The sequence below is a fragment of the Mytilus edulis genome, chromosome 1 (genome assembly GCF_963676685.1).
Source record: "Mytilus edulis chromosome 1, xbMytEdul2.2, whole genome shotgun sequence".
NCBI classification, from domain to species: Eukaryota; Metazoa; Mollusca; class Bivalvia; order Mytilida; family Mytilidae; genus Mytilus; species Mytilus edulis.
In genome coordinates, this window is record NC_092344.1 from 47440956 (window position 1) to 47459489 (window position 18534).

The 18534-nt window shown below is 30.3% G+C and overlaps 1 protein-coding gene across 8 annotated transcripts in view; it reads right to left on the reverse strand.

Moving 5' to 3' along the window:
• The window catches only part of LOC139484108 (early endosome antigen 1-like), a 62442-nt gene that overhangs the window by 42605 nt on the left and 1303 nt on the right, over window positions 1–18534 (reverse strand). For 5 of the 8 annotated variants that reach the window (XM_071267847.1, XM_071267859.1, XM_071267839.1 and 2 more), the window contains exons 2-17: window positions 18046–18078; window positions 15170–15232; window positions 14512–14607; window positions 13422–13528; window positions 12679–12826; window positions 11786–11849; window positions 10916–11022; window positions 10213–10299; window positions 9764–9822; window positions 8497–8637; window positions 6028–6096; window positions 4255–4528; window positions 1865–2326; window positions 1242–1379; window positions 846–932; window positions 315–397 (exon numbers count right to left, since the gene is read on the reverse strand). In XM_071267847.1, the coding sequence (XP_071123948.1) occupies window positions 315–397; window positions 846–932; window positions 1242–1379; window positions 1865–2326; window positions 4255–4528; window positions 6028–6096; window positions 8497–8637; window positions 9764–9822; window positions 10213–10299; window positions 10916–11022; window positions 11786–11849; window positions 12679–12826; window positions 13422–13528; window positions 14512–14607; window positions 15170–15232; window positions 18046–18078 (2018 nt within the window). The remainder of the gene's footprint in view (window positions 1–314; window positions 398–845; window positions 933–1241; window positions 1380–1864; window positions 2327–4254; window positions 4529–6027; window positions 6097–8496; window positions 8638–9763; window positions 9823–10212; window positions 10300–10915; window positions 11023–11785; window positions 11850–12678; window positions 12827–13421; window positions 13529–14511; window positions 14608–15169; window positions 15233–18045; window positions 18079–18534) is intronic. The other 3 variants (XM_071267871.1, XM_071267877.1, XM_071267884.1) reach the window with 3 other exon arrangements.

Here is an 18534-nt window from a genome sequence, read left to right on the forward strand (position 1 = left end):
CTTTATCCCTGAAAAAACTATTCATCAAATATTCCTTTATTTTTCAGCTTTTTTCTTCACAAGCTATTTCAGGAAATAATATAATTTGAAAAACCCTTTAAATCATATTGAATTAGAAATTGTTGGAATACATGTACTTAAAGACTGTAACTATTCTTTGGTATTGTCATCAAATTAAAGCATGTGCTTCCGATATATTGGCTTAATTAGGTATGATAATTAGTTATTTTTTTTTTAAAAGTTTACCAAAGACAAAAATAGTTATTTGACCACTTGAATTGTAGATGCACTATTTTTACAAACAATAATCATACCTTGATTGTATTTTTCTTGTTTCTTCTTCAAGTAAGTTTTCTTTTTCTAAAATAGCAGATCTTAATTCTTCACTGGAGCTGCACTGTATTAAAATGAAATCAATATTATTATCTTCATATTTCTATGTTGATGTTGCTTTCATTTTAGAAATTTACATGCTGATATGTATCAATCATCAAATACACAGTTTGGGCATGTAGCATCATGGGTCAATTCCACACCTCACATAGTAATATTATGAATTTCATTTTAAATAATTCTTTTATATGTTTGTTTCAATAATTGTAAATGTACCAAGTTTCACTGTTGAAAAAATTGGAAGAGTAGCTTGAAGAATTACAAATAATACAAAAAGCTTTGGTATGGCGTCAATTATAACTGAGCCAAAAAGTCTTTCCTCCTACCCTTTTGATAATGTATGTTTAGCAGACAGCAACACATACCAATATTAAAGTCTTTGTTTTGAACTTGATAGAACTCATAGTCCTTAGCACTCACGACTTTTTGAAACATAAAGAAATCCTTGTTACCTCTGTTTGATAGTGTTGTTGTAAATCTGTAAGCTGTTTCTGAAGATCTTCTATCTGCGATATTTTTGTATCATTATTTGACTGAACCTAAAAACATATTGCATTGAGTTATCTAAAAGTTTTCTAATGCGTTATATAGATTATATACTGAGGCCAATTTTATTAAACAACTGTTATGACTTCTGATATTTAAATCATCTTGCATTGTATTGCTGTTTTTGCTGAGAGATATTTTTAATATTACAATAATCAAATGCAACTCAGTCATAATTTATACTCATTTTTTTGTGTTTAGTCACTTAAGTTAGTCTCGATATGACCCAATTTTCTTTCTTAATTTTCAAATTAGTATGTAATGGCTATTACTCTGAGAAAATATGTCCAAATAACACCTACTTTTTCCAGTTCCAGTTTTAGTTCATTATACTGTTGTTCTTTCTGATGTAACAAAGCTACTGACTCAGATTTAGATCCTCCCAGTTGTTTCTCTATGTCTTCTATAAAACTGTCCTTCTCTTCAACTCTTTTTTGTATCTAAATTCAAAAGTAAAATAATGACAAAAAACATAAATACAAATGTTTTATTCATATTGAGATTTTTATTTCTTACAATGGAAACCTTACATTTGTTTAGAGTTAAAGAATTCTACTCAAATTAACAGGTGTTAAAATAAAAATTGGATAGAATGAACTCAAGTTATTAAAGGGTAAAGGCATCTAAAACTAACAGATCAACTTATATAGAACCAGATATTTAAGTTGCACAATAAAATTCAAATTCAACTCAGCAGTTGCAAGAAAATTAGTTAATAACGCTTATTTTTACACATTATAATGTAAAACCTAAAGCCCAAACCCTGACCCCATATTTGTATTTGTAATCAATTATAAAAATATCTATGTGAGAACAGTATACTTTTTTTCCAAATTCAACCAAACTGGACAAGTTTTCTAATTCAATTGCATTAACATTACTTTTAATATATATGATGTGTTGGTGACAAGCGATCATAACTTACAGTTTCAACTTCTGACTTCATTTCAACAATTTCTTTATCTTTTTCTTCAATGCTTTGCTTCAAATTTGTGACTTCAGATAACGAGTTGTCTAATTCAGTTTGTATCTCACTTATTTTTTCTACTTTCATCTTAAGTTCATCTTTGACAGCCTCCATTTCTTGTTCCTTCTTCTGTAATTCAGAATTCACATTTCCAAATTGTGAACTTCTATCTTCCATTTGTTTTTGCAACTTTTTTACTTCTTCACTAGTGCTGTCTATTTCTGATTTCAATTCAATAATGTCCTTTTCTTTAACATCTAAATCTTCCTCTAAGTTTGAGATTTGATTAGCTCGGGTTTCAGCTAGTTGTGTAAGTTGCACTATTTCTGAATCTCTTTTCGTCATGTCAACTTTTAACTGAGCAATTTCTTCAACTCTTTCTGTCAACTGTTTCTGGACAATAGATGAACTTTCTTGGCCCTGAAAGGAAGAAAACTTATAAATAATTTGACTGAAACTAGAAACTCCAAAAAAACATGTACTATGGTTTTATTATTAGTCATTGGATACCAAACTTAGTGGATTACATTGGTAAATCAAAACTTTTATTTTGAACAATGCAGTGAATGGAAAAATACAGGAATTTGATGTCCAACCAAGTAAAATTTTTCAATAGGAATGTCTGCAGACTTAAGCAAAACCATGGAATCAAACATCCAGGAATATGTAATGATGTGTTTGAAACTCGAAAGTTCAAGAGAAATCCATATCTAAAAATGATTGTAGATAATGAATGGTATGTTGATCTAATAAGTTCAAGCTCCATTTATTACATTTGCCCAGTGTTTTCCATTCGGCAGTTAAGCCGGGTGTGCCGACCACCTTTCGATTTGAGGAGGTGGTCGGCTTTTTTTTTCAAATTTCGGATTTTTTCGGTTTGAATACTAATCGCGCCTCGCTGATTTGTTTTCATTGACAAAGATGGCGTCCAATCGTCAAATTTCAATGTTTTCATTTATGACATTTATCAATCGGTGTACAAGAAAGGCAGATGGCGATGATGATAAAGAAAATACTAGACCAAATAAGTTAAATAAAATTGATAGTAATGTTGAAGTTGTGGAAATTGAACAAAAATCAACCAAACAACGGAAAAGACACGCAAGTGAAGACAAATATGAGCAAGACTTCAAATGGCTTATAGTCACAGAGGAAGGATACTACTGTTCTATGGGCCAAAAATATGGCACAAAAGCAAGAAACAGGACATCAATTGTAAATGAGAGAAGAGAGAAAAGAGATAAATTGTTGAAAAAACATCAAATCAAAGAATATTTGACAATTAATATGACTACATAAAGATGATGCGGTATGATTGCCAATGAGACAACTCACCACAAGAGACCATATGACACAGAAACTATAGGTCACCATACAGTCTTCAACAATGGGCAAAGCCCATACCATTTAGGGCTTACCATATGTTACTAGTGCAGGCTCATTGTCAAAATCATATAATGGCCTTTAAAAGTATATTTAGATTGTAATTTTTTTGTTTGATAGATGTATGATAAATATTTCAACATATCTCTTTTTAATATATGTATGTTGTAAGATATGTTTCAAAAGAAGACATCAATATTTATGTTTGTTCAACTCCATTAAATGTGAATATTATACTAATCTTTATTTTTGTGACCCCCACCCACAGTAAATTAAAAAAAAAAAACGGGTGGACATTTAAAAAAAACCACCCGGTTGCAAGTGATTTTTTTAAAACGCCCACCTTTCTTTAGTGAAAAAAGGAAAACACTGATTTGCCTTTATATTCCAGTGGTGAAAAATCAAAATACAGAGATAACTATTTATCTCTTGAAAGTGACAATAGCTACAAAATATTGATTAGAAGTGTGTAAATACTGAACCTATCAATTATCATTAATTGCTGTTTAAACAACAGATTCAGACACTCACTCTGAATACACACTCTGATATGGATGCTTGGGTGTATTTATATAGGTTAGACATTTGGTTTTCCCGTTTGAATGGTTTTACACTAGTAATTTTTCGGGCACTTTATAGCTTGCTGTTTGGTGTGGGCCAAGGCTCCGTGTTGAAGTCCATACATTGACCTATAATGGTTTACTTTTATAAATTTTTACTTGGATGGAAAGTTGTCTCATTGGCACTCGTACCATATCTTCTTATATCTATTGGGTGTTCTGTAGTGATAATCAAAGATTTCCATGATTAAAATAAATCATATTTTTTAACACTTATTGTAATAATTGTAAATTGTAATAAATTTCCCTCAAAAACTGTTTTGTAACTTAATCCCATGTCTTTATAAGATAATTTCAAATTACTCTAATGATATCACTTAATATTAATCAATGAAAGCAAACTACCTTCATAATATTTGACTGTAGTTCTGTGTACTGATCTGTTTTGGCCTTGACCTCTTTCTGTAGGTTCTCAATCTCTAAAACTCTTTTATCAAGGTTATTTTGAAGTTTACCAGACTCCTCTGACTTTGATTTCAGTTCTTTTTCTACATTGTCTTTCTCGTATGACATCTTTTCATGTAGTGTCTTGAGTTGATTAAGTTCTTCCTGTGTTTGTTTTAAATCCGTTTGAAGTTGTGTGAATGAATTTGCCTTTTCTTCAAAGGAAGACTGTAATCTAAAGTCAAATAAAACAAATTACAATGTTTCTTCTTTTGAAACATATCTTACAACATACATATATTAAAAAGAGATATGTTGAAATATTTATCATACATCTATCAAACAAAAAAATTACAATCTAAATATACTTTTAAAGGCCATTATATGATTTTGACAATGAGCCTGCACTAGTAACATATGGTAAGCCCTAAATGGTATGGGCTTTGCCCATTGTTGAAGACTGTATGGTGACCTATAGTTTCTGTGTCATATGGTCTCTTGTGGTGAGTTGTCTCATTGGCAATCATACCGCATCATCTTTTTTATATTGAATAAAATTGAGAATGGAAATGGGGAATGTGTCAAAGAGACAACAACCCAAACAAAAAACAATTAAAGAACTTATGCAACTTAAGGTAGCACAATACAAATATTTTTTTACTTCCAATCACTAACCTTTAAAATGCTGTAACTTTCTTATGAATGCATAGACAATATTAAAAGCGGAATATATAGATAGATAAAAGATTAATCTTTTAAATGGTTGCAATATTTTTATTATGCAATCATTATGTAATCAATTATTATGTAATTAGTGGCAAAATCTAGGTCAGTTCACTTGAATGAATTTAGCTCTATCATCTCTTTAGCTATACAGAAAATTTTAACGAAATCTTAATCAACACATCATGGGCTTCAAAAGGTTGTCTCAAATTTTCCTTATGGTATTCCATTCTCTCATAAATCTCTAATTAGTGTAAACACCCTAACCACATAAAAGAAGATAATGTTTGATCAGTTGTAAAATTTGTTCTATACATTCTATCTGAAATCTGAGACACCCTTTTGTAGATCATGTCCATAGAAACAACATATAATAAAATCAACCCTCTAGGGATACCTATGCAGAAGCTAATTTCATTTGAAAGTGGAAATTTGGTGAAAAACATTTTAGATACAGTTAACATTTAATTGGTTACATAGTTGTTGCACAATACCAACATTGCATTAATTTGAAAGAATAATCTGTTAGCTAACCAAAACTACCACTTTTATTAATTTTCAAGCATTATTAAGAAAGTTACAGCATTTTAAAACTTGGGAGTTGGAGTTATGAAATCTATGTATTGTGCTACCTTAACACAGTACAAAGTCAGTCAAATTAGTTCTGGTTTTCACTTTCATCCAGAATTTTAATTCAATGAAAAATCACCTTTTTCCCTAAAACAAACCTATCTTAAAAATTCAACCCTAGAATTATAATTATTTTCCTTGTAATAAAGAACAACTGGTTTACAGTAATAAACAGCAATAGCAATAAGCCATTTAAATTGATCTATTACTTTAAAAAGAAATAAGACAGTAGAATTTTCGCATATAATTGTGTTGTGTTAGATTAATTGTTAGTTGCTTTTAAAACATCCAGTGCCAAATATTTCATGCATGTTTAGGATGAATGTTTTGTAAGAAGGTTTTCTCATAGCAGAAAATGCTAAATTAAATGATAAGTGTTACCTCTGTACTTCTTCCACTTTTGGTGACTCTGATATCTGAGCTTCTAACTGTTTGAGTTTTTCTTCAGTACTATAAGACAAAAGTAAATACAATCTGCTGATACTATGAAACTAGTTTAGCTTCTTACATAAAAATTACATTCAATGTAACCACATTTCGTGTCTGTTAAATTGAAACAGCATATGACCAATTGGCCACAATGAATAAATCTTATCTTAAAAACATAGTTTTACAGACTTTTTTTTGTAAAACTCAAGATTTGGAATAAATGAATGATATAGTTGTTTCTCTCCTTTTAATTGTTAACATCTACAAGTTTGTATTGAAACAATATTGTTCACGAGAACACTTTTACGTAGCAACTTCTAAATAGCTCAACTCCGATTGTAATGAAAAAGTTGCAATAAAATTGGTGAACACATATGGCCTATGTCCTAGACTGATCTAAATAGAGTTTAGTGTAAAAAAACATTCTTATTCACAAGTTTTTACAGGCCAAAATAAAACATCATTTCATATATATATATACTGTATAAACATTAATTTTCGTGGGGTTAAAATTTCGTGGTTTTGTATTCAAAAATAAGTTCGTGGGGATTCAACAACTATATAATGTCAATAGGATTTAGTCACATCATAAAATAATGTAAATCTACAGTTAAATTTTCGTTGGGGTTTTAATTTTGTGGATAGTTCTTATCCACGAAATTAAATCCCCCACGAAAATTTCTGCTTTTACAGTATATGTCCATAACACAGCATAATTATAAATTAATAGCATTTCATATAAATATTTCATTACAATGTCAGGGTTTCCGCTGGCGGTCGCCATTTTCGCAATTTGCGAAAAAATAATAATTGTGGCGATAAAAATTCGTCATTTGCGAAAGAATTTGGCGAAAGAAATATATAAACCGATTTATTTTCCTCCATCTTGTTTATTTACTTTTTTTCGAGTTTCTCGGACTTTACCCGATCAGACAATACTCGGAATTCACCTTGACCTCATTAAGATTTAGACAGAAAATCAATAATCAGCTGATTGCATTTTATAGCTATCGACAATAAAGGACTAATTAATAAAGGTGTTGATTGAATTGTTTCACAAAATGATATGGTCAAATGGCTTCTGCTATAAATGTCACATACAGAATTTATTTACATCTTTGCGACGCACGTGTTTGAAGCAAACTTTTGACATCTCTCCCTTTAAAGATAGTTTTGAAAAGAAAGCTGTTGTTGTGACGAAAATTGTTCAAAAGCAAGAAAAATTTCCGATTTAAAACTTTAATTCTTTTATCCTTTGACTTTAATAAAGTCGTTTGAGTGACACATGCACGTGATTCAAGCATAGTTGTACGTCTCAACTTTTTCATATACGATGGTCAAGAAAAGAAAACTGTCGTTATGAAAAAATCTATCCAAAAGGCTGGGAACAACCCCTCGAATGAGAGTAACCCTTCAATTTAATGACTACACATGAAATGAGGGATCAATTTCATGAGATAAAAGCTTTTGTTTTGTTGTAAAAATTACTTCTTAGTACAAAAGGGCACAACAGGAAAAATATATTTATGTTACTTGGCGAAAAAAATAATAAAGTGGCGAAAAATATATTGTTTTGGCGAAAGAGGTGGCGAAAAAAATAATTGACCCAGGGGAAACCCTGCAATGTTGATGTTTTCTGTACTTTGAAAATTCATTTCAATATTTTTTTATGGGCATGTGTAATTGGGAAAAGGCAGATGTGCAGAATAAGGGATTTTGTATCATTAAGCAGCTGTGCATTACAAGTTTATTAATGCCCCTTGCTAAAATCCATTGAAACAAAATTTTACTGCTCCGGCTTCCTTTTCTGCAAAAAATACAAACTAAGTAGCAAATTATATGGACAAAAACTGCTATTAAAGAAGTTCGTTACTCAGTTTCAAAATAACAAGCTTTTCATAACTCTAGTATATATTGCTGGGGGATAAATAAAGGAACTAAAATAGCGAAAAAATATATTAAAGTCAATGTTCTTGTTTTCTAGATATTAGCCATTGAAACTTTTTGGGAAAAATTTTTTATTTTTCATAGCTTTATCATTGACAAGTTTAAGTTCTAAAAAAATATTAAAAAATAACAAAGATTTTATACAACTTTTACAGATGGTTTAGTTATACATGTAAAAGATATATTAAAAGAAAAATGGGGGTCATTGGGCAATTTTTTTTAAGGCATTCAAATGGATAAAACAATAGGATTCTGAAAATCTGACAAAAATTTAAAAACACTTCAAGCGCATATCCTTAACAAAACATTCAGCAGAAATTATTTCTGATGGCCAAACTTGGAATTGCAAAGAAATTCAAAACATTTCACTACTAAAATTAAGAAAAAAAATCTTTGAACTTTAAACTAGACTTACATTTTTAGAGACAAGAATATATTAATGTGTACTAATTTCAATTAAGATCTTTTGCTTACAAACTGTTTTTAGTTTTGAGTTCGTTATAAAGTTTCTCAATAGCATCTTTCTCCTTCTCTTTCTCCAGAGACAAATTATCCATCAATGTTTGTACTGATATTAGTTCCTGCTTCAGAACCATCACATCCTCTGCTCCTGGCCTAAGTAGTAATAAAAAGTAAAGTAACAAAAATACTTCTAACAATACAAACAATTCTTTATTATGTTACGTAATGCCTGGATTGGTAAGAATTATTTGAAAGAATATAAAAAAAAAACAGAAAATAAATTTGACACAATTTAAACAGTATCAAGTGACAATCATCTACTGTAGAAACAGTATTATTTGTTGGATACCAATTTTCGTGGATTTTGTGGGTACAGCTTACCGGTAACCATGAAATTAAATGTTCAGCGAATGAAATATTTTCTTTAGGTTTGTATGCAGATTTCCGCAAAACCATGAAATTAAATATCCGTGTTATGTGCTGTAGTTGTAGATTAAGTGCAGCAACAGCTAGGAGCTATTTTAGTGTTGGGTAATTTGAATATACATTTGTATTCCTGGAGGTGCGAGCTCGAGGTGCATATAGTTGGAATTGGTATTTTTTTTATACAAAACATCAAACTCATACTTTTCACTGAAACAGAACAAAACAGAAACTGATTACTGATAGACAAGAAAAGGTAGTCATTGATAAATAATATTTATTCAGCAGAATCTTATCATTAGGAAAAAAGTACAATTTATGTCCAAACTGCTATGACTTTCACCATAGGTATACAAAAACCTTAGAAAATGAAAAACACTGACGGCATACTCCGTAATTTTTGTTTTTGTTATTTCATCCTTATAATAGACACATTACACTTGTAAGCACATTTGTCAGCCTTTAAGTAACATTACACAGATTCCTGTAAACTTTGACACAACAATTCAAAACATCTGACGTCACAATTAAAAGGTGATTGTTGCTTGACGTCAGAAGGTTATTTGGAGGAGATCTAAGGTTATTCGGGGGCAAAATTCAGCTAAATATCAAAAGTGTAAATAGGTTTATAGCTAGACTTCAAAATTGAAGAATACTTTTGGTGAATTTTTATCAATAAAACTATCTTCCTCATATGTATATATGCAATTTAATTTCTTTCTTTTTCGATGAGAACTTTGTCTTTTTCTAATTCTTAACTGATTTATAATCTCCTTATTTTGATAATCTTTACAAATCTTTTTTCAATGGTTGTTGTAATACCAGATAATACATGTATATATCATTTTCAAAGTACCTTTGTGATAGCTGTGCCTCTAAATTATGTATAAATGTTTCTTTTGACTCTATTTGTCCCTGTAAAGGATAAAGATTATATGCATATGTTAATTGTATCTTGATGGATATGGAATTTTTAAGCTTCCTATGAATGTTGATAGCTCAATAAGTATGCAATTTTTAAGCTCACTATGCATTTTGTAACTTTATAAGTATGTAATATTTAAGTTCACTATGCATTTTGTAACTTTATAAGTATGTAATATTTAAGCTCACTATCCATTTTGATATCTTGATAAGTATGCAATTTTTAAGGTCACTATGCATTTCGCTTTCTAAATAAATATACATTTTAACTCACTATGCATTTTGATATCTTGATAAATGCAATTTTTAAACTCACTTTGCATTTTGATATCTTAATAAGTATTTAACTCTCAAGCTTGTCTTGGTCAATAATTTATCTACCTTCAGTGTGTGTATATGATCTTCTAATGCCCCCTTTTGTCCTTCTAGTTCATCACATTTGGCTTTAACTGTCACTAATTCACTTGCCTGTAAAAATAACCAGTTAACTGCTTTGTACAAGTTCTTAGATGGAAATTCATTATTATCATTAATTGTATCCATTCTGCGAAAGATTTTTTCAAAGTATAATAAAAAAAAGGCACTTTTTAAATAACAGTGAAACATGATTTACATAAAGACATCAAGAGGTGAACAAGTTAGACTCCCTTAGATGCATCTAAATAGAAAGTTAAAAGATTATTTGCAAAATAGTGACTAAGATCTGGCTGTGGCCATGCACACGGATGGTGAAGGTACTTCAAAAGTTCATATTTTAATACTTCTTATATACTTGTTTACGTGTTTGTTCTATATGAAGTAACCATAGCAAGGTTGATCCTTCAATATAATTGTTAGATTTGGTTTATTAACTGACAGTTGAACTGGACTAGCAGTTTTGGAAGAGAAGATTTAGTATATTTTCCATAAGGACTAAATAGGCCAACCTTTGAAATGGGTGGATGTTAATGTCTTGGACTCTTTAGGACAATGTCAGATATATGTACCAAGGTCAAATGAGAATCAGGGTACAGACATTCCTTCCAAGAAATAAGATACTTATTAGATGAAAATTAAGCTTAAATTAATATCATTAGATTATTACCATTTGACCAGATTTAGTTGACAGTCTACTGCCTTCTTCTGTCATTAATTCTTGTTTTGCTGACAATTCCTCTACTTTAGCCCTCAAATGGTGGCACTCATTCATTACTGAAAACAAGAATGTGTCCACAGTACACGGATGCCCCACTCGCACTATCATTTTCTATGTTTAGTGGACCGTGAAATTGGAATAAATTCTCTAATTTTGCATTAAAATTAAAATGATCTTATCAAAGGGAACATGTATACTAAGTTTCAAGTTGATTGGACTTCTACTTGATCAAAAACTACCTTGACCAAAAACTTTAACCTGAAATTTGCACTATCATTTTCTATGTTCAGTGAACTGTAAAATTGGGGTCAAAACTCTAATTTGGCATTGAATTAGAAAGATCATATCATAGGGCACATGTATACTAAGTTTCAAGTTGATTGGTCTTCAACTTCATCAAAAACTACCTTGACCAAAAACTTTAACCTGAAGCGGGACAGAAGGACGGATGAACGAACAGACAGACGGACGAACGGACGAACGTACGCACAGACCAGAAAACATAATGCCCCTCTACTATCGTAGGTGGGGCATAAAAAGACAATTTTAAAATATTCATTCCCTTAATTTCTTTGACACATACATAGTAAATAAATAGAGAGTTATTTCAGCATAACTATAACATAAAAACTTGTTAAATTTGATTCTTTCTAACAAAAATACAAAATCTTGGAAAGTTTTATTTTACAGAAGTGTTCCATGATAATTTATTGTTATAATCACAGAATAATTTTGAAGAACAGTGTGAGCATGAAGGGAGAAACATGTAGATTACACTGTGGTTAAATTTTATTATATAATCTATAGGAAGTAACTTACAAATAGTTCTACTTTCTTCAGAGCCTTTTAACTGCATCTGCATCATCTCTAACTCAGATTTTTCCTAGTAAACAAGATCTTTATACATGTATTTACGAGATAATAATATTTACAATATATGTACTCTTAAAATTGAGATAAATCAAACTAAAATATAAAGTATAATCTGATTTATTTTATTTGCTTAAATATGCAAAAGGGATGAGACACAAGTTAATCGACCTGTTGGTGACCTTCTGCTGTTATCTGCTCTATGGTCGGGTTGTTGTCTCTTTGGCACACTCCCTATTTCCATTCTCAATTATTTTTTTTGTATAGTCTTCTCCCAAGCTGATCTAATCTGATGCCCAATGGAAATATGGTAGCATTCTTAGTTTGAAGTAAGTTTGTTAAGAAATATTTCATGGGGGCTTGAATATATCATGATTTACTATGGGTTTGCCCTTTAATAGGCTTGATGCAAAATATTTTACCCTGAGCGATAGCCTTTTATAGCAAACCATACGAAATGGGGTTTTCTAATCTAGGAAGACCTATTGGTTGCCTATTATTGCTTAAATCCACTTCATTTGAACTTATTTTCTATCTATATGCAATATTTGCCACTGGAAATTAAGCATTTAACTATCATAATCATCTATGCAGCCTGTCTAAGTTATTTATTGTATACATTTCACTGTAATAAAATTCATTAGATTATCTGTGTGTCCATCTACCAAGGGAGATAACTTACATCTTATGTTAATACCAAGGGAGATAAATTACATCTTCTGTTAATACCAAGGGAGATAAATTACATCTTCTGTTAATACCAAGGGAGATAACTTACATCTTCTGTTAATACCAAGGGAGATAACTTACACCTTTTGTTAATACCAAGGGAGATAACTCACATCTTCTGTTAAAGGTATTTTACCACTTCCACTGCCAGATCTTCCTTTCTGAAGTTCTATTTTTAGCTGCTCTGTGTATTTCTGACTGTCTCTCAATGAAAATTTTAGGTTTTCTATTTCTTGTCTGAGGGCAAAAACATCTCCATCTCTAGAAAATAAAGTAAAAAGTTCAATATTTGTGACTATTCAATGTAGAACTACAAGAAAATTCTAAAACAATTCTTAATAACAGGTGCACAACTTCAACATATTTACAATGTTCCTGTTCAGAGATCTAGATTGTAAACTGTAGGAGAAGAAAATTACACAAAATAAGTATATATCCTCTTTCTAAGCATGAGGCATTTATGAAGTGAAGATAATTAGATAGGTTAGCTTAGAGTCCAATAATATGTTAATGTAATCTTAATGTCTTCCTAAACTTGTGAGCTGACACATTCAAAATTCAATCTAGTCTATTGGTCTAGTACCATATCATTAAATCTTTATATGTTTTTATCTGAAAATATGCATGAAAAAATTGACATTATACGGCCATCAATATTCATCTTATCTCATAAAGCAGCATTTTACATTATTTCACAACATACTAGCCTGCTTAAAATCTATTTAACATCTAGCTGATGTTATTTTTTTTCTAGATCCGACTCAGACTGAAAGTAGCTTTAAACACCAATCAATCAATCATTATTTTTTCTAGTAAGCTCTATCACCCCTCATTGTCTTAACATCTTCCTACTAACCTGTTTTCTGATATATTATTAGCCTCCATGTCATGTGTTTCAAAATGAGATTGCAGTTCCTCTGGTGTGTTATAGGACTTCTTACACATTGGACATAGAAATCCTTCCTAAATTATAAAAAAAAAATTGTTTTCATTAATAATTTGGTTTAATATAAAACCTAACAAGGATTCAGAATTAAATCTGTTAAATTTTATCATTCATGGTACACAGTAAGGTACTTACAAAATGGTAACCACCTTAAGAGACAAGATAACAATTTCAATTCTATTTTCACTGTTCTTGATACACACTCATAGTTGAAATTTCACAGCAATTACCATGGATCCCATGTATGTTTTAATGGAACAGTCCTTAACAAATGTTTTTGAAACACCCAATAAAAAAAACTTTTTTATTTCAATTTGAATTTTGAAAATGTTTTCTCTCTCATAATGCAGAAGCTCATATTCATAAACTTGCAAGATAAATTAAAGATAAAGTTATTACTTTATTGCATTTGCTATTTCAGGGGGAAAGTAGGGATGTTGGAGTTGGAAGGCTTTATATCAAAACATCAGGATGGGTGTGGAGATTTAAAACAGTTTAAATAATAAATACACTTTGATTTTTTTACAAAAATGTATGAGTGGTAGGTTTCGAAAGTGTTTTCCAACCACACATCTGACCTATACTTTTTACCTGAATAACCCACAGTAAAGGAGAACTTTATAATAAAATCTACTTTGACCTACAATAGTTTACTTTTTACAAATTTTGTCTTGAATGGAGAGTTGTCTCGTTGGCACTCATACCTGATCTTTGACATTGTGTTTCTTATCAATAGAATAGAGAATGGAAATGAGCAAAGTTTATTGTATAAATAATTTGAATCTTACTAGATGCAAAATTTACACCCAATATTTTAGAAGGACACAGAAAATGTCAATGATACAAAATTAATTCTCTCGGAAATCTTTGACTTAACATTATGACTTTGTTTAACTATATCAATTTATTGTATATAACACCATTAATAAAAGAAAACAGGGTTCTAGATAAATTTTGGGTATGTCAATGAGGAATCGTTTCATTAAATAAATTCACATACTCCCTGAGGCTTGTTTTCGTCATGTTCAGCATCAAAATGATTCTGCAGGGCTTCAGCAGATTGCATGGATTTCATACACATAGGACATAGAAATCCCTGAAATATGAAGTAGTGCTCTAGGATAGATAAGGGAAGACAGGGATACAGTCTGATTAAAATCTGCATCCCAATGTCTCTTTGCTAATGATACAGAGAGAACTTATGGGGCAAATTTTAGTGAAACTGAACAACAAAAGTAACAAGGACAAACAAAATATTGAATAAATCAAATGTAGGTAGTGCAAGCTTGAAGGGCAAATTTTTGAAGCTCAGATAATGCAAGTTAAAAACTTGTAACAATTTTTATAAACTTATATGTCAAGACTCTTATAACAACAGAGTAGGCAGTAATTTAATTCATTCAAAGACATTGACATGTTTTGGATAAAAGCAATGCAGAAAATTATGCTCTAGAATGAAATCGGGAATCAATTATTTACATGTAACAATGTCACCATGCTGAGTTATTATAAAAAGAAACAGAGAGTAAACTTGAACAAGAAGTTAAAATAAAGTGTGTTTGCAATAGATGTTAAATTGTTGATTTAATTTCTTGTTTTCTGTTTTATTATCCTCTCCCCCCCCAAAAAAAAACCCAACCCCATCACCTATAACTTACCTGTGCCTCTTCTTCTGCATCATTCTGTCCTTGTTTTACAGGGGAGGACTTCGAAGAGTTGCTCTGTAAAAATAAAAACAATGCTGATAATTCTAAAATATTACACTACATATATGGGAAGCTATAAAGGAGAGTTTGAATTTTAAATTCACAATTTAAATTAACATTTCAATTATTTGAGTGCTTCTTCCTACAATAAGTTGAGATTCCCTGTTTGTACATTTTGTAAGACCAACTCTTTTTATCATTTGTAACTAAAAATTATCAGGTTCATCCATTCTACTGTTAGTAATTTGTTACCCAAATGATATACTGCAAAAAAATCATTTAAGAGTTTCAAAAATAAAATCCAAGTGATACTACATGTTTTGATTTGGCAGTTTGACAGAAAAACTGAAAAAGCTGTCAGATGCCAACATTTTACTTTTTCAATATAATACACTTCCTTTTATCGCAGTATGAAACATTTGCAATGGAACATTTTTTACAGAGGAGAACCTGTTTTTGTCTCTAAAAACAGCTCAGTTATGGAAAATAATATGCATGCACAGTTTGAATCTGCAATAGAAATATTGTAAACATGGTAAAGGTATGAGTTTATGAATATGTGCTCAATAAGATTTAAATGGTGAAATATACATTCTACCTTTCAAGGAAAAATCTGAAATATCTTCGACCAACAGTTTAAATTTGCATTAAAATGCTTCATTTTTCACCCACAATTGTATATAATGAGCATTTGTTTGTGTTAATTCTAAGTGTATTTCAAAAATGGTTGAATAATTGCTTAATTAGGCAGGCTACTTACTATGCAACACAGAGTCTAGTATACATGTATGCTGCTTCATGCAATAAAGTAATGAATAAGTATGGGGTACTGTGTTCATGCTAAACAACTGTGACAGTGAAATAAGAGGTTTCTGTAAAATCATTTTGGCAGAACTAACAATATCAATTATCATTACTGCAGATGTATTTCATTAGAAAAGAAGGTTGTTGGGTAAAAGGTATAGGATGTCTTCAGGCAAGATCAATTTTTTTTTTGTCATTTCAAGAATTTCTAAAGAATATAAAAAAATATGAATGCCTTTGTTTGCTGGTCAAGAAGTCCTCTTCTCATCAAGGAATAAAATCAAGAAAAAACATGGTATGTACAAGTTGATTTAGTTAAAATCCCCCTTTTTGATGTTAGTGAATCACTGTGAAAATGGAGATAATCTGATTGCTGGTAATCTGCTCAATCCTCACAAATTGGTACCAAAAGAAAACAACATGAATCATCTGACTATCTTAAATATATATACAGATCTTGTCAAGCACAATCATCAGCATTCACTGTGAATAATCTGATTTTTTTATTATGTCTGGAGAAATTTTCAAATGATCCCCTTGTGTAAACTGTACTTTTACAATGATATTTAGAAGCATATCCATCTTTACCAATAGAATCTTATGACTCATAAATTTGTAACATGGCAATTTTAATCTTATTTATTTCAACATTTTCAAAAAGTAATAGACTTGTAAGACTTATCTTAATGCTGCAATAATTAAACATTAAAACAACTGTTTAAAACCAGGGTTGGCAAAGTATTACCCGCCCGGGAAAACCCAGGCGGGAATTCCCGGGTTTTCCCGGGCTGGGCAATACTCCCAGAAATGGGTAATACTGGGTAATACTGGGCAATAAGACTTTTTAAGCTTATTTTAACACAAAATAGTAAAGTCTTGTTGTACATGTTGAAGTTTCATAGTATTATAGCTAAATATATACATTTTATACAGATAACCATTGAGAGTCATGTTTCTAGAAGATTGAAAATTCAATTTCATTCTTTTCTCCACTACTTCTATGAAGGAAGAAAACAGATTTGAATATTTTAGGATTATTAATACAATGTACCTTGTTAATTTCCATGTATTGTTTCAACTATCCAAACTTTAAAAAAACCCGTTTAAGCAGTGTTTATGTGAATTATAAATTTAAATGTATATGCAATCATATTGCTAAATAAACACCCTACAGGGTCAAGTCATTAACCCTTATAGAAATGAAAAGGCTGAATATTGTTATATAAACATATCAATGTCCTAATCTGAATAATTACTTATTAATTAGTGATGTAAATATAAATTATGCAAAAGTATTTTTTCTTACATTTTTTTGTTAATTCTTAATGTAAGATATATATACATTTGATAATGAGTTCTTTGAAGTTATGTTAACAGTTTGACCAATCGAGACAAGAGGGTGATTTAATAGACTTTCATAAGAGAATTATTGATAAAGGCCTTTTCCATTAATATCTGTGTAATGTGTGCCTACATGTTTACTTGTCTCATAGTTGCAAGAATAGTACTTTTTCAAATGTATATACACTTGTATTATCACTCTCAAACAAGTAAACTAATTTATAAATCAAAATGTGTTTATAAATATCTTAAATGTTTTGCAATTGAGTTTGATCACTGAATCCTCTTTAAAAAATTCAGGCCAGTATTTTATATTACCCAGTATTGCCCAGTATTACCCATTAAAACCCAGTAAAACCCGGGTTTTCCCAGTATTTCCCACTGGGCTGGACAATACTCATAAAACCCGGGTTTTTGCCAACCCTGTTTAAAACATATCAACTTTTAAATAAAAATACTTTGTCATCTGCAGATTCCAATAACAAACCGACCGTGCAAGAGCTGTACATGTATAGCCACTGAGCCAGTCAAGGTCGTTAATAACTTCCATTTTTCATTAACAAATTAGTCTCTTTTCAGAAATTGTTTAAAATTGTTTAGTACAGAAACACTTATTTGCACAATGTGAAAGACAAGGACAATGAAGGAAGGCAAGGAAGGATGAAAATTAATAAATAAATCACCTTGTTAGTATCAGCATTATCAACAACCTGCCCCTAGAGGATAAACAAAATAGAATAAATATGAATATATAAGCTAAATTATAAAGCATTGTTTACCAATTACCAAATGAATAGTTATGAAGTGAAACATGTCTAAATCAAATCCTGTATAAATTTGAAACCTGTCTGTCTAAAGTGAATTTTAGTAAAAGAACATACATTAATGATTATATATGTATTAGTGTTCTAATCTGTGAGAACAAAACACCTTTCTCATGTTTCTTATTGATGTACATGTAATACATTCAAAGTTGTCAGTCTATTATATTTTATGCTTTAGACAAACTTCATTGTTTTTTCATAATAATGATGACAGTTTTCACCAAGTTTCAGACTTTTTGAAAACTGAAATTCATTAAACAAATGTTTTTTTTCTCAAATTTTATCCAACACTTTAAAAACAATTAACAAACTGTGGATACAAAAATCAAGCTTGCATTTATGCATCCT